The sequence below is a fragment of the Pelodiscus sinensis genome, chromosome 1 (genome assembly GCF_052426305.1).
Source record: "Pelodiscus sinensis isolate ZL-2025 chromosome 1, ASM5242630v1, whole genome shotgun sequence".
Taxonomy (NCBI): domain Eukaryota; kingdom Metazoa; phylum Chordata; order Testudines; family Trionychidae; genus Pelodiscus; species Pelodiscus sinensis.
This window is the reverse complement of record NC_143052.1, coordinates 242,407,570-242,421,069: the sequence shown is the minus strand read 5'-3', so window position 1 is coordinate 242,421,069 and position 13,500 is coordinate 242,407,570. Positions and strand designations below refer to the sequence as shown.

General features: G+C 48.9%; 1 protein-coding gene across 1 annotated transcript in view; it reads left to right on the top strand.

Annotated features, from left to right (window-relative positions):
* The first annotated feature begins 4,630 nt into the window (after positions 1 to 4,630).
* CUL4A (cullin 4A) overlaps positions 4,631 to 13,500 on the top strand; it is a 69,994-nt gene continuing 61,124 nt past the window's right edge. The window contains exons 1-2 of the mRNA XM_075918528.2: positions 4,631 to 5,352; positions 8,065 to 8,180. Of these exons, the coding sequence (XP_075774643.1) occupies positions 5,199 to 5,352; positions 8,065 to 8,180 (270 nt within the window). The 5' untranslated portion in view covers positions 4,631 to 5,198. The remainder of the gene's footprint in view (positions 5,353 to 8,064; positions 8,181 to 13,500) is intronic.

Sequence of the window (13,500 nt, the reverse complement as noted above, 5' to 3'; positions counted from 1 at the left end):
ATAAACTGGGGATGTGAAAGATTAACCAATAACTGGTGGGGGCTGGAGCAGCTGCTCGCCTGCCATAGGCAGGTGGCTACTCCAGTCCCACAGGGGGCCGGCTGTGGACAGGAGCTGCTCTCGGGCAGAACATCCCCCCATCCATGGCAAGCCTGGGCACCTCACAGGCAGGGACTGCACCAATGTCTGGAGCAGCCACTGTGCGCGGGGAACCCTGTCCATCCTCAACAGGGGCTGGCGGGGCTTAGGGGCCAAGAGCTGGGAGCCAGTAAAAGCCCCAGCCCCTACCCAGATACTGCTTAATTAGTTAACCAGTTAAATGTTAGATTAACCTAATGTTTAACCGTCTACTTAACTGGGATTTTACATCCCTAAAATAGTTGTATGAAGGTTGAGTTTATACTGACTTTGCTAGCATTTTTTATGTAGCCTGTTGTAAAACTAGGTGAATAACTAGATATGTTGATGCACCCTCTGAGAGATTATTCCATACCTTCAGGATTACGTATACATCTGGTTCAGAACCAGTGGGTAAATCAGGCCCAGCCTTAGGGCAAGGTGGGCAAGGCAGTTGCCTTGAGCCATGTGCCTTCAGGGCCCTGCACTACCCAGTGCCCGCCCACCCGCTCACTGCCCTGGCTGGGTGCTGCCCAGCCACGGAGTGCAGCCAACCACAGCATGCTGCCTTGGACCCTGCAAACTCTTTTGCCAGGCCTGCGTTAAGTAATATCACTTATTGGATCCATCTCTTACTGGGTGATACACAAGCTTTTAAATTACAGAGCTTTTCTTCTGGTCTGGGAAATGTATTCAGTGCCTCAGCTATATACAAGTTGAAACAGATTGTTCAGCACAAGTAGTTAGTACATATTTCAAGGGACCATTCAAGGTGAAGTGGCCTATTAACTCGGGATGTAAATATTAGTTTAAAAAGTTAACCATTTAAACAATTAAAATTATATCATTTAACTAGTGAACTGAGATTGCTTCGGTGAGCTGGCTAAGAGTAGCCAGGACTGGCGTTCCAGGGTACGTCTAGACTACAGGCTTTTGTCAACAAAAGTTTTGTCAACAGATACTGTCGACAAAGCTTCTGTCGACAAAGAGCGTCTAGACTACATCCAGTTCTGTCGACAAAGCAAGCCACTTTGTCGACATGACAGTGTGGACGCAAAGGACAGTGTAGATGCAATAATGCCTTCTGTCGACAAAACTCTGTCGACAAAAGGTGTTATTCCTCGTAGAATGAGGTTTACAGCTGTCGACAGAACTCAGTGGCAGTGCGGACGCAGGTATAGTTTTGTCGACAAAAGTGGACTTTTGTCGACAAACCACTGTAGTCTAGACACACCCCCAGTGGGGCTGGCCAGATACAGCCCACAGCTGTTCTAGGCTGGCTGGCACTCTGTGGATAGGGCTGGGGTCTCACCTGCAAGCCATGGACAGGAGTGAGGCTACTCCTGCCCACTGCAGCTGGGACTGCAGACATGTTTGAGGTCCTGCCTATTACCTACGGATGGGGCTGGGCTGGGGCTGCTCCAACATGGCTGTGACCAGGATCCTGCCTGCCTGTTCCATGGCAGAGGTTCTGCTAGCAGGCCTGACCATTGTCTCTTGGGTCCTGGCTGGCCACTGTGGTTGGGGCAGAAGCCCCATGAGTTATATTACCCACTGCAGCCAGGGCCCTACCTACATGCTTGAAGTGGCCAGGGCTAGGGTCTCTGGCTGGCCAGCCTGATGTGGCCAAGGTTAAGGGGTAAGATCTGGTTAACAGTAAGCCTAGTATCAGTTAACCATTTAAACTTTTACATCCTAGTATTAACACCCTTCATGGTACATTAAGGTAAAAAATTTCACAAATGACCATAAACATAAAAAATGTCCAGTTCTCTACTATTGTTATTATTGATACAGCTTCTTCTATGGTAAGAGTGCTGATTTTAAACAGTGTGCTGTCTACATCTGCTCTGAGTAGATTTAGATGACATGATGGTTAAAACATGGGTTGGTCTATACCTGTGCTCGTATATTCACTATTTTTAAGCTGCTACAACCATAGCAAGAGTGGGAAATTAAAACAACAACAACAACAAACAGCTAGTGAAGCCCTGGGCCCTTCTTGTCAGAGACACCATTTCATTTAGTGGGTGTTCATCACTCTGAAAATTAAGATGTGTTTCAGGCTGAGAAGAGGAAACTAGAACTCCAAGAAATGTTGGACTTTGTCTTTAATAGGATGAATAGTATGAACTTTTTTTATCTTGGCCAGTTTTATTCACAAGATGCATGGTGTTACATAACCACCTCAGGTACCTATATAAGAACAGTCATACTGGGTCAGACAAAGGTCCATCTAGCCCAGTATCCTGTCTTCCGCTAGTGGCCAAAGAGAGGTGTCCCAGAGGAAGTGAACAAAACTAAGGATGTTACATTTTGATTAATTAATTGAATAGTTGATGGGATTTCCATCGACTATTCGATTAGTCGATAAGAACTTCCACGTTCCTCCTTTGAAATGTACAAGAACCCCAGTGGGAGCTCTTGTGCTTTTCAAAGTGGAAGCCCTGGGGTCAACGGGGGACCCCTGCTAGCGACTCTTGTACATTTCAAAGCTGGAATGCCACTTGGAGCCCAGGGCTAGCAGGGCCTCCCCACTGGTCCCAGGCTCTATGCAGCATTCCAACTTTAAAATGCACAAGAACCCCAGTGGGGGCTCTTGTGCATTTCAAAGCGGAAGCGACCATGTGGAGCCTGGGGCCAGTGCGGGATTCTGAGTCCCCCACTTACCCCAGGCTCCATGTGGCACTTCCACTTTGAAATGTACAAGAGCCCCATCAGGGACTCTTGTACTTTTCAAAGTTAGCTGCACTCCTGCCCCCTCCCTCGGAGCTAGAGGGAACCAGCTTTTAAGCCGGCTCCCTCCAGCACCCGCATTCTCTTCCCTTCCCTTGCTGCCTCTTTGTGATAAAGGCAGTAAGCCGGGGGGGGGGGGGGGGAGGGAGGAGAGTGACTGGTTGACTATTTGATAGGCTTTTGCTTATCGAATAGTCAACTGGTTGATTAGTCACTTACAACCCTAAACAGAACAGGATCACCAAGTGATCCATTCTGTTGCTCATTCCCAACGCTCTGACAAACAGAGGTTAGAGACACCATTCCTGTCCATGCTGGCTAGTAGTCATTGATGAACCTATCCTCCATGAATTTTATCTAGTTTTCGAACCCCTTTAAAGTCTGGTCTTCACAACATCCTCTGGAAAGGAATTCCATGTGCTGTGTGAAGAAATACTTCCTTTTGCTTGTCTTAAACCTGCTACCTATTTCATTTGATGACCCCTAATTCTTGTGTTATAAGAACAAGTACAGTAAACTTCCGATAATCCGGCACCTTTAGGACCCAGGGGGTACTGGATTATCAAATATACCAGACTATCGGAGGGGGGGGGGGCTATGAGGGGTCTGGGGTGGGGGGGATGCCACCCCAGACCCCTCATAGCCCCCCCTTCGGATAGTCCGGCTCTGCCCCAGGGATCCCCGATTCAGACGCTGCTGGTCAGTTTCAGCAGCAGCTGAATCGGGGACGTCTGGGCCAGAGCAGCTGGGGTGCTGCCAGGTTGGTCCCGCAGCACCGAGGGGCCACGCTATGGGACCAACCCGGCAGCACCCCAGCTGCTCTGTCCCCGGCTTCCCCGATTCAGTTGTTGGTCAGTTTCAGCAGCGGCTGAATTGGGGAAGCCCGGCACAGAGCAGCTCCAATTGTCCGGCTGCCCGGAGCACTTCTGGGTTCCTGATGGTGCCGGACCATCAGGAGTGCCGGAGCTTTGGATGCTGGACCAATGGAGTTTTACTGTACATATATTTCCTTATTTACTTTCTCCATGTCAGTCATGATTTTATAGACCACTATCATATAAGAACATAAGAACGGCCATACTGGGTCAGACCAATAGTCCATCCAGCCCAGTATCCTGTCTCCCGACAGTGGCCAATACCAGATGTCATGGGGTAGAGGGGAACACAACAGGTAATCCTGATGTGATTCCTTCCTTGTTCCTGTCACCCACCTCCAGGGAAACAGAGACTAGGAACACCATTCCTACCCATCCTGGCTAATAGCCATCCATGGACCTAACCTCCATGAATCTATCTAGCTCTTTTTTGAATCCTGTTAAAATTCTAGCCTTCACGACATCCTCTGGCAAGGAGTTCCATAGGTTGACTGTGTGCTGAGTGAAGAAAAAACTTCCTTTTGTTTGATTTATACCTGCTGCCTATTAATTTCACTTGGTGACCACTAGTTCTTATATTGTTTGTTGACTAAAGATTTAATACACCTGTGTTTAATGATTTTCAAAATTTGAATGTATATTCTAATACAAATAGCAAATTATTAAGTGTGACTTAGTAGTTTGCTTATTTTTGAGTCAATTATGATTTTTTTTTAGGCCCTAAATTTTTCATAGGCTCTAGGCACTGTGCCTACTGGCTAATCTGAACAGAATAGCAAAAGAATGACAGCTACGCTGAAACTTGCCAACCCTCCCTGATTTGCCTGGGGTCTCCCAAGAATTAAAGACTAAGCTTGAATGAAAGATTACAGGTCATGTGATGAAGTCTCCAGAAATCCGGCCAACCTAAACTGACAACCCGGTGCCTCGGTCAACTAAGGCCGCTTGAAAAACATGGGGCGCCTCAGTCATGCTCCTTCACCGGGCTGAAGTAACGCGGCTGGAAACCGCTCCCAGCGGGGTCCGCGGAGAAGGGCCGGGAGGAAAGACGCCGAGCGGGGCGCTCCCCGCTGCTCGCCCTGGGCCCCGTGCTCCCAGCCTGCGCCAGCCTCGAGGCCCCTTCGCTTTCTCCTGGGCCTCCAGGGGGAGCCCAGCGACGCCTCCTCTCACTGTGTCCCCGGGCCGGAACCGCTCTCCCGCCCGCCCCGCCGCGGAAGGGTCCGAGTCCGGCCAGGGGCCGCCCCGCAGGCGCCTCCGCTCCCCCGCGAATCCCCTGCCCGGCCGCCTCGGGGGCCATCTTGTGCGCGGAGCCGGCTGCAGCCGCGGCCTGTCGCCCTCCCCCTCGCCAGCGGGGCGGGGTTGATGGGGCCCCCGGAGCCGGGGCGCCGCGGGGGGAGGCCGGGCTGGCGGTGACTCTCCGCAGCCGCTGCCAGCAGGCGGCCGAGGCCGGGCAGCGCGCAGGGGGCGGCCATGGCCGGCGAGCCGCAGAGGAAGCCGCACCTGCCGGCGCTGGGGGAACACACCAACGGGCTCACCAAGCCCGCCGCGCTGGCGGCAGCCCGGGCCGGGGGCGCTGCTGCCGCCGCCGCCGCCTCCAAGAAACTCGTGATCAAGAACTTCAGAGGTGGGCCTGGGCCGGGGAGCGGGCGGCGGCTCGAGGCGTCCCGTGTCCAGCCCCCCTCCCGGCCGGGCCCCCGGTGGACCCCGCGGCCCTGACCTCGGCCCCCTGCTGCCCCCGCCCCTTCCCCGCTGAGGGGGCCGCCGGGCCCGGCTGGGAGGGGCCCTGGCTGCGGGCTGCTGCGCACACTGACAGGCGGGGGAGCCAGCCCAGGTGCCCGGCCCACCCTGTGGTTTGGGGGCGCTGTGCAGCCTCCAGCTCGAGCCCCGGGAGCCCGTGCAGCCTGCACCCTCTGAGAGCAGCGCCGCTCCCGAGGTGGGGTGGTGTCGGGGCTGCTCTAGTTCCTTCCTCCCCAAGAAATAGGTGCCAGGCTGGGTTTGCTCTGGAAAGTGACTGTGAAAAGGCCTTAACTCCGCTAACTTTTGTCTCAACAGCTACAAGGGCTCTTACTCAGCCTGCTCCTATGTATAGGCAGTGACTTTTTTTGGCAGACAAGGGCCTGATCCTGTAGCCCCAAGGAAGTTAATTCAGCTGACTTACATATGCGAGGTTCTGAGCCTAGGGGCCCTAGCATTGCCAGATGGTTTCAACAAAAATACTGGACACACTTGACATTACATCACAATCTACATTACATCTTATTTAGAAAATACCGGACATTTATACTTTCTCATTTGTATTTTCTCAATTTGTTTCCTTAACAGAAAGCTCAAATACTGGACTGTCCGGTTCAAAACCAGACACCTGGCAATCCTAAGGGACCCTCATCTGTTGCTCCCAAAGACAGGCTAATCTTACCCAAGGGGCTGGAACAATTTTTTGTAGTTAGGAATGTGTATGATGGAAGCCCTGTATTTGGTGTTTGTTGTTAATAGTCATAGCCTGGGATGCCAGAGCACTTCCATCACTTCTGGTTCCAGCATCACTGCTACTGTCTTACAGATAGGAGATATGATAAGGATGTTAAATATCGGTTAATTGAGCAGTTGATTAACCTCATGAGTTCTTTTCGATTACTTGACTATTTTATAGTCCCCAGGAGCCGGGCCAGCAACCAGCGTGCTTTAGCCCCACTCCTGAGGAGCCCCTTGGCAGCAGCGTGGGGTGCCAGGCGGGGGCTGGTCCATGAGGGAGGCCAGTTTAAAAACCATCTCCCCTCACTGACTGGCTGCCTGTCACCCTGTGCTGCTGCTTCTCACACAGAGACAGCAGCGCGGGATGGCAGCAGCCCCTGACTGTGCGTGTGTGTGTGTGTGTCTGAACTCCCAGACCCAGTATGAGCCGGAACTGGGCCAGTCTGCCTGCCCGCCTGGCTCCTAATACACTTTAAATTCAGAGCCACAGAGGGGGTTGGTTCCAGACTAGTGAAAGCCTGGACTGAGCTGGGCTGCCTGCCCACCCGGCTACTAATACACTTCAAATGCAGAGCTGTAGCAGGGGTTGGTCCTGGACCCAGCACAAGCCAGGACTGAGCTGAGCTGCTAAAAAATTTACTGTCGGGGTTGGGGTGGGGAATGCACATAGTCTATAGCAATTATCTATAAGCTTTTGCTTATCGATTATTGACTATACTATTACACTCCTAGGAAATGAGGCATAAAAAAGTGAAGTGATTTGTTGATGGTCACACAGCACATCAGTGATGTAGATGGCAACAGAACCCAACCATTCTGTCAGACAAGTCCAGTGTCTGGCTACTGTACTGTCTTAGTATTGCCTTTTCAGCTAAGTGATGCAGTTTCTGTATAACAGTTTGTGTTGCAGTCTTTCTAACGTTTCAGTTAAGAGCAAGTTCTGAAATCAAATATATGTTATGTGTAGAAAGTTCTATTACATGCAGTGTAGTTAGAGATAACGTATAGCAATGGTTTGGCGGTCAGATACTTTTTAAAGAAAATATATTGAAATAAAACTAGTATAGACAGTGTTAAAGCTAATTAAGAATGGTGTCGAAGATGTTGCAGTAGACCAAACTAATTTGCTAGAATTTGGAATGCTAAATTAAGCTTTATTAAATAAAAAAATCTTAAATTGTAATACTTAATTAGTCATTAGTGCATTCTGAAATAGTATTCTTGGACATGTTTAACAAATGTTGTCCAGGATCATGCAGGCTCTTCTATCTGTGCAGATGTATTTTATTGGGGATCTGTGTATGTGAAGAGGAGCAGCCCATGTAAAACAACTTGTGGCAGCTGGGCCTTTGTATGCACCATTCTGAGATAAAAACAGCCCTTAGTGGCTTTTGCCAATGTTATATGGTATTGCAAATATTCCTTTTTTTTTTTTAAATCAAGCTTAAAGTGTGAAGTGAAACCCAATGTGTCTGTCACCTTATTAAATAGTATTTAAAAAGACATAACTCGTATTGGTTATAGGGATGTAGACAGGTAACCGGTTACTGGTAAGCATCACCCAGTGAGGTGATGCTTACTGAGTGGCTAGTTAACTGGTGTACAGCCTGGTTGGAGCAACCCCACCAGCAGTGCGCCACGGACAAGGGGCTGCTCTAGCCTGGCCAGGTCGCTGCACAGCGGACGGGGAGCAGTCCAGCATGCTGGAGCAGTATCCTGCCTGTGGTGCAGTGTGGCAAGCCCTGCCCGGCTTGGCTGGAGCAACCCCTGATGTTATATGTTTATCTTGTTAACATTTTAAATGGGATTTTTGCTTCCCTAACTGATGGTTCAGTTTTCCACTTACCTCTAACTGGTTTTACAGAAAGACCTAAATTGCCTGATAATTACACTCAGGACACTTGGCAGAAGCTTGATGAAGCAGTGAGAGCTATACAAAGTAGCACCTCTATTAAATACAATCTTGAAGATCTTTACCAGGTAAGAGACAAGTTTTTGTGTTGTATTTTTTAGAAAAACTAGGAAAATGGTAGAATATAATACTGATTTCTTTAGAATTTTCATGGTCCTAAACAGTGGAAATGTAAATGGGATTTTTATGTTTACAGTGCATATTGTTCTGACTACGGATCAGTTCAATGTTCTGTTCCTAACATGTTTATCATATTCCAGATCAGTGACTTCCCAAATGTTCTCCTTGGAATTTTCTGGAATAATGGAGCACTAGCAGGATTAGGGTTCATCTAACTAATGCTAGTCATATTGAAGGCTATGGAAGCATGTATTTTGGCAGGAGTCAGAATGAGGGACAAAGGGCAGAGACTATAAGTTGTAGTACTCTTCCAATCTCTGCTGATTCTGTATGCTGAAATGAGATGTTATGCTCATTAGAGTATGCAGGTACTCAGAGTCCTAGTAATAACTGGTTCTCTTATTTGCATGCTGTGACCTGCCATGCAGGGCTGGTCTTACCTTGAGGTGAACTGAGGGGCGGGGGGCACCACTAGGACCCAGAGTGTAGAAAATTGTCTGCTGCTGGTGCATACGTATTTTCTCTGCTCTAAATGCACAGAGATGGTGGAGTGCTGTTCTGGAGGAAGGAGGGCACAAGAGACCTAACAGGCAGGCAGAAGAAAAGGTGGCATGGGGATGTCATTTGAGCTCCCTGCCTCAGGTGCCAAAATGTTGTGGGCCGGCCCTGCTTCCATGAAAAAGGATAACAATGTTACAATATTCATTGTCACAATTAATTTTCAGAGTCTCAACACTCTTAGTACTGACTGAGTGGGCAACAAAGTATCATTTCACATTTAGAAGAAAACTTAAAAAACAGCGAATGGTCCTGCAGCACCTTAGGGTATGTCTACACTACCCCGCTAATTCGAACTAGCGGGGTAATGTAGGCATACCGCAATTGCAAATGAAGCCCGGGATTTGAATTTCCCGGGCTTCATTTGCATAAGCCGGGCGCCGCCATTTTTAAATCCCGGCTGGTTCGAACCCCGTGCCGCGCGGCTACACGCGGCACGAACTAGGTAGTTCGAACTAGGCTTCCTAGTTCGAACTACCGTTACTCCTCGTGGAATGAGGAGTAACGGTAGTTCGAACTAGGAAGCCTAGTTCGAACTACCTAGTTCGTGCCGCGTGTAGCCGCGCGGCACGGGGTTCGAACCAGCCGGGATTTAAAAATGGCGGCGCCCGGCTTATGCAAATGAAGCTTGGGAAATTCAAATCCCAGGCTTCATTTGCAATTGCGGTATGCCTACATTACCCCGCTAGTTCGAATTAGCGGGGTAGTGTAGACATACCCTTAGAGACTAACAAAAATATAAATAGTATCATGAACTTTTGTGGGCACGACCCACTTCTTGAGATGAAATGGATTGTGCCTGAGAGAGCTCATGATACTGTGCAACTGAAATGAATGAGTTTCTACTTGGACATGTGTTAAACATTGCTATAGCCCTCTAGGGATACAAAACTTGTATCTGCATCCAGTCTACAAATATGGTCTGCAGACATCTGCATCCACATCTGTGGATATAAGGTGGACATTCACATTTTTGCTGGGCTGTACTCTTTGCAGTATCATGGTCTCAGAAATTGCATATCACTGGAAGTGGTCTACAGCTTTCATTGGAGTTCTGTAGAGTTATTAGCAGGGAGCATGCTGAGAACCTAGCAGTGTGCATTAGGTGTGAATGTCAAAGACCTAAAAATAATAATTATGGGTAAAGATTGCCCTTTACTCCCTAATCTCATGGGGATATTTAACATATTGTTCTAAACATAGTTTATTTAATCCATTACTATATTTAAAATAAAATAATGTAGTTAATTCTTTAAATAAGACAATTTAACTGTGCATTATTTAAATACTGGGCTTTGTAAGCGCACATTCCAGTTGAATAACATAGGTCCATATTTAAAAGTTTTATGATCATGTTTTTATGCATTATTTGACACAAGTCCAGGCGTTTGTAATTTCATTGGACTTGTTTTCAAATGTTAGGAGGAGATTATAGTTGCATTGGCATGAAATCATCAAGGCCTGGACAAGAATTTTGATGTGTGGGAAGAAAGGGGCAGGATGGATTTTTGTATACATCATAAAATAAGAAGCAAGGAAACTGTAGTTTCACCTGTTTGTGCACTAATGTGCAAAACTTAATTCATAATGGCAGTTCATAACAGATCTTCTAGTCATCAGTGCTAATTAGCAAGTTTCCACTGTATGTTTCTGTGCACGCTTGTTTATTTATTTAGGGAAGGAAAGAGAGGATAATTTAGCTCTGACTAGAAATGTGGTTACGGATCATTTTAATTGCCTGATGGAACTTGTACATATAGGGTCTTTTTCCCCTGGATCTTTGTGGTCTTTACTCATTATGAACGGAAGCCAGTAGGTCTACAGAAACCCAATATGTTAAATAGGTTGGTCTGCCACGTAACCAAAAGTTATAATCATCTTTTATATTTTAGGTTTGTTATTGATTAGTGTAGATAATTCCTGATAAGAGAAATCTAATTAAAACCAGTCATTATGTGTTAAAACATGGAAAGAACTTGCAATAATGATGCCTAAACCTATGGTGTTTGTTAAAATATTTAGCTGGAAATTTTTTTAAAAAGTGATATGTAGAAATTAGAGTTGTCAATGTGTAGTTGACTATACCATTAACTAGGCTTATCAGTTAATCTTGTCAGCTGCACACATTTACCCTCCTTCCTCTGCTGCCTCTGTATCAAGGGCAGCAGGAGTGGAAGAAACCATTGTTTGTGGGGAGCTTGGATCCCCCGCAGACTGGGGCTTCTGCCACCCTCTATATCAGAGGCAGCAGTGTGGGGCAGCAAGCAGTTGGTCTGTGCGTGGAGCTGGTTTTTAAACTGGCTCCCCTCGGGGACCAGTTCCCGCCTGGCACCCAGCGCTGCTGCCTCTAATACAGAGGCAGTAGCATGAAGTAGCAGGGGCTTCCTGGGAGTGGGACCAGAGCGCACTGACTGCCAGCCCCACCCACTGGGGACTATAGAATAGACGAGTAACTGATAAGAATTCATGCAGTTACTCGACTACTCAATTAACACATATCTAACATCTCTAGTAGATATAATAGTTGTGCTATATCTGAAGTTTCAGTCTTCATCATGTATCTGAGCCTTCAGTTAAGCTAAAAATAAAAATAAACAGAAGTGCTTTTCAGATGTTTTGTAGTTCCTTCACTGTAGAGCTGGTGATTTTCTAATATAGAGTCATGGACAGGTGAGGCTGGAGGGGACCTTGAGAGTCATTTGCTCTCCTCTCACCTCTCCTCCCTACCCCCGTATCCTGAGGCACAATCAACGTGTATGGCAGGGCTCGGCAACCTTTTCAAACCAAAGAGCCAAACTACATCAAAATTCAGAACAAGTGGTCAACAAAAAGCTCATTTGCGTGACTGAAAATATCCAACTTAATATTATTGATAATTGACGTGATGATTAATAATAGCATAAATGAAACCGTAGTCACAGACTTTATTTAATGGGACTTCTGCTGCTGCTGGAAGTGCAGTTTGTGTATATGGTGTGCAGGAATCAGGGTTGGAGTGTAGGAGGGGCTCAGGGCAGGGGGTTGAGGTGTGTGGGAGGAGAAGAAGGCAGGACAGGACACTGGGGGTGGGAAGTAGAGTATGTGTGTGTGTGGTGGGGGGGTGTCCTGCAACCAGATTACATCTTAACTGGCTGGGGCTGGACTTCTTCACCCAAGCAGCAGTGGCTGGATAAAGGGCCGGGCCAGGATCACTGCAGTCCGATCGAGGCCTTCATCCTACCCCTGTCGCAGCAGGAGGGGGGCCATCACCTGCCCTTTCTGCTGCCAGATGGAGGCTGGACCATGGGGCATGCCATATGATCTGGGCTGGGAACAGGACCTTGTGTCCAGATGTGGGCTGGGCCCCGATTGGGGCCTTGTTGGCCAGGCTGCTGTGGCTGGAGCCCAAGCCAGGCCGCTGTGGCGGTGCTGTTGCAGAAGTTGCAGGGCTGTTGGGGCTGGGATGAAGGATCTGCACCAGGAGCGCGGTGGCTGGGGACACACTGTGGCAGTCAGAGGGGGCTGGAGCTGGGCTACTGCAGCCAGATGGAGGCATTGGCTTCCACCAGCCCCTCTCACTCTCCTGGCTGGGAGTGCACGTGTGTCCCCTACAGCGTGCCCTCAGCTGGCCCTTTAAACGAGCAGTCTCCCCAGCTGGCTCTTGCCACAAAGCAGCCGGTTCTTATGTGGTGTACCAGAGAGCTGCCCCAGGACCCCACCTGCCTCCATCCGGCAGCACAGGGACCCCACACAGAGCCAGGACAACCTGCCCACCCTTGCAGGATTGAGGCCCCGCCCCTGCATGTGTGCCGCTTCTGCCCACTTGGACCTTCCAGCATGCAGAGGGCTGGGAGAGAAGGAAGCAGTGGTGTGGAGAAGTCTGCCTCCAGTGCCCCTGAGAGCCGCTCCGGCTCCCCACTGGCTTCCACCGGGAGGTACAGGGACCCTGCACAGAGCCAGGAGCCCCGTATGGGAGGGGTGGAGGAGGGGGGGCCCAGGAGTGGGGGAAGCAGGGGCCTGGGTGAGGAGGTAATGGGGGAATTGGGGACTGAGATTTGATGGGGTCGGGCTCAGAGGGTTGGAGGTGTTTAGAGTAGTTTTTCTGCTTCTCACTTGTGTGGTCCCCAACTGATAGTTCCCAACGCCTGCCATAAATAAAGAAAACATTGAAACTTTTGTGTTGGACATAAAATAATATTTTTATTTATTTAAAATGAAGTTTGATAAACTAACATGAGAAAGTTAAAACACTTAATCTGTTTAATAATTTAAAGTAAACCGTTCTCTCTAGCTGTAGCACTAGCAAAATGGCTCGGGTGTAATTATGTAGATAACGGTGAGTTTCCATTAGCAACTGGTGGTCCATGGAAAGGTTTACATTGAGCCAGGTGGTTCACAGACCAAAAAGACTGAGAATCACTGTGCTAAATGGTGAGTGCTGCTCGGGCTGCAGCTCTGGGGCTGGGAGGGGGCAGCTAAGGGGAGAGGAAAATGCATAGTGGGGGTCCCCCTGCCCTAAAGCCGCGTCGGCCCTGGGCATGTGGGTCCCTGGGAGGAAGGCAAGGGCATCATGGACTGGACCCCCACAGGACTCTGCCCCCAGCAGGGCTGGACACCCTGCAGTCACCCACAGGTCTCCACCTTACCCATCTCCCACGTGGGGGAGAGAGCCCCTCCCTCTCTCCTGGGAGAGTGGCACAGTCCAGGGCAGGAGGGTTAAATCTTGGCATA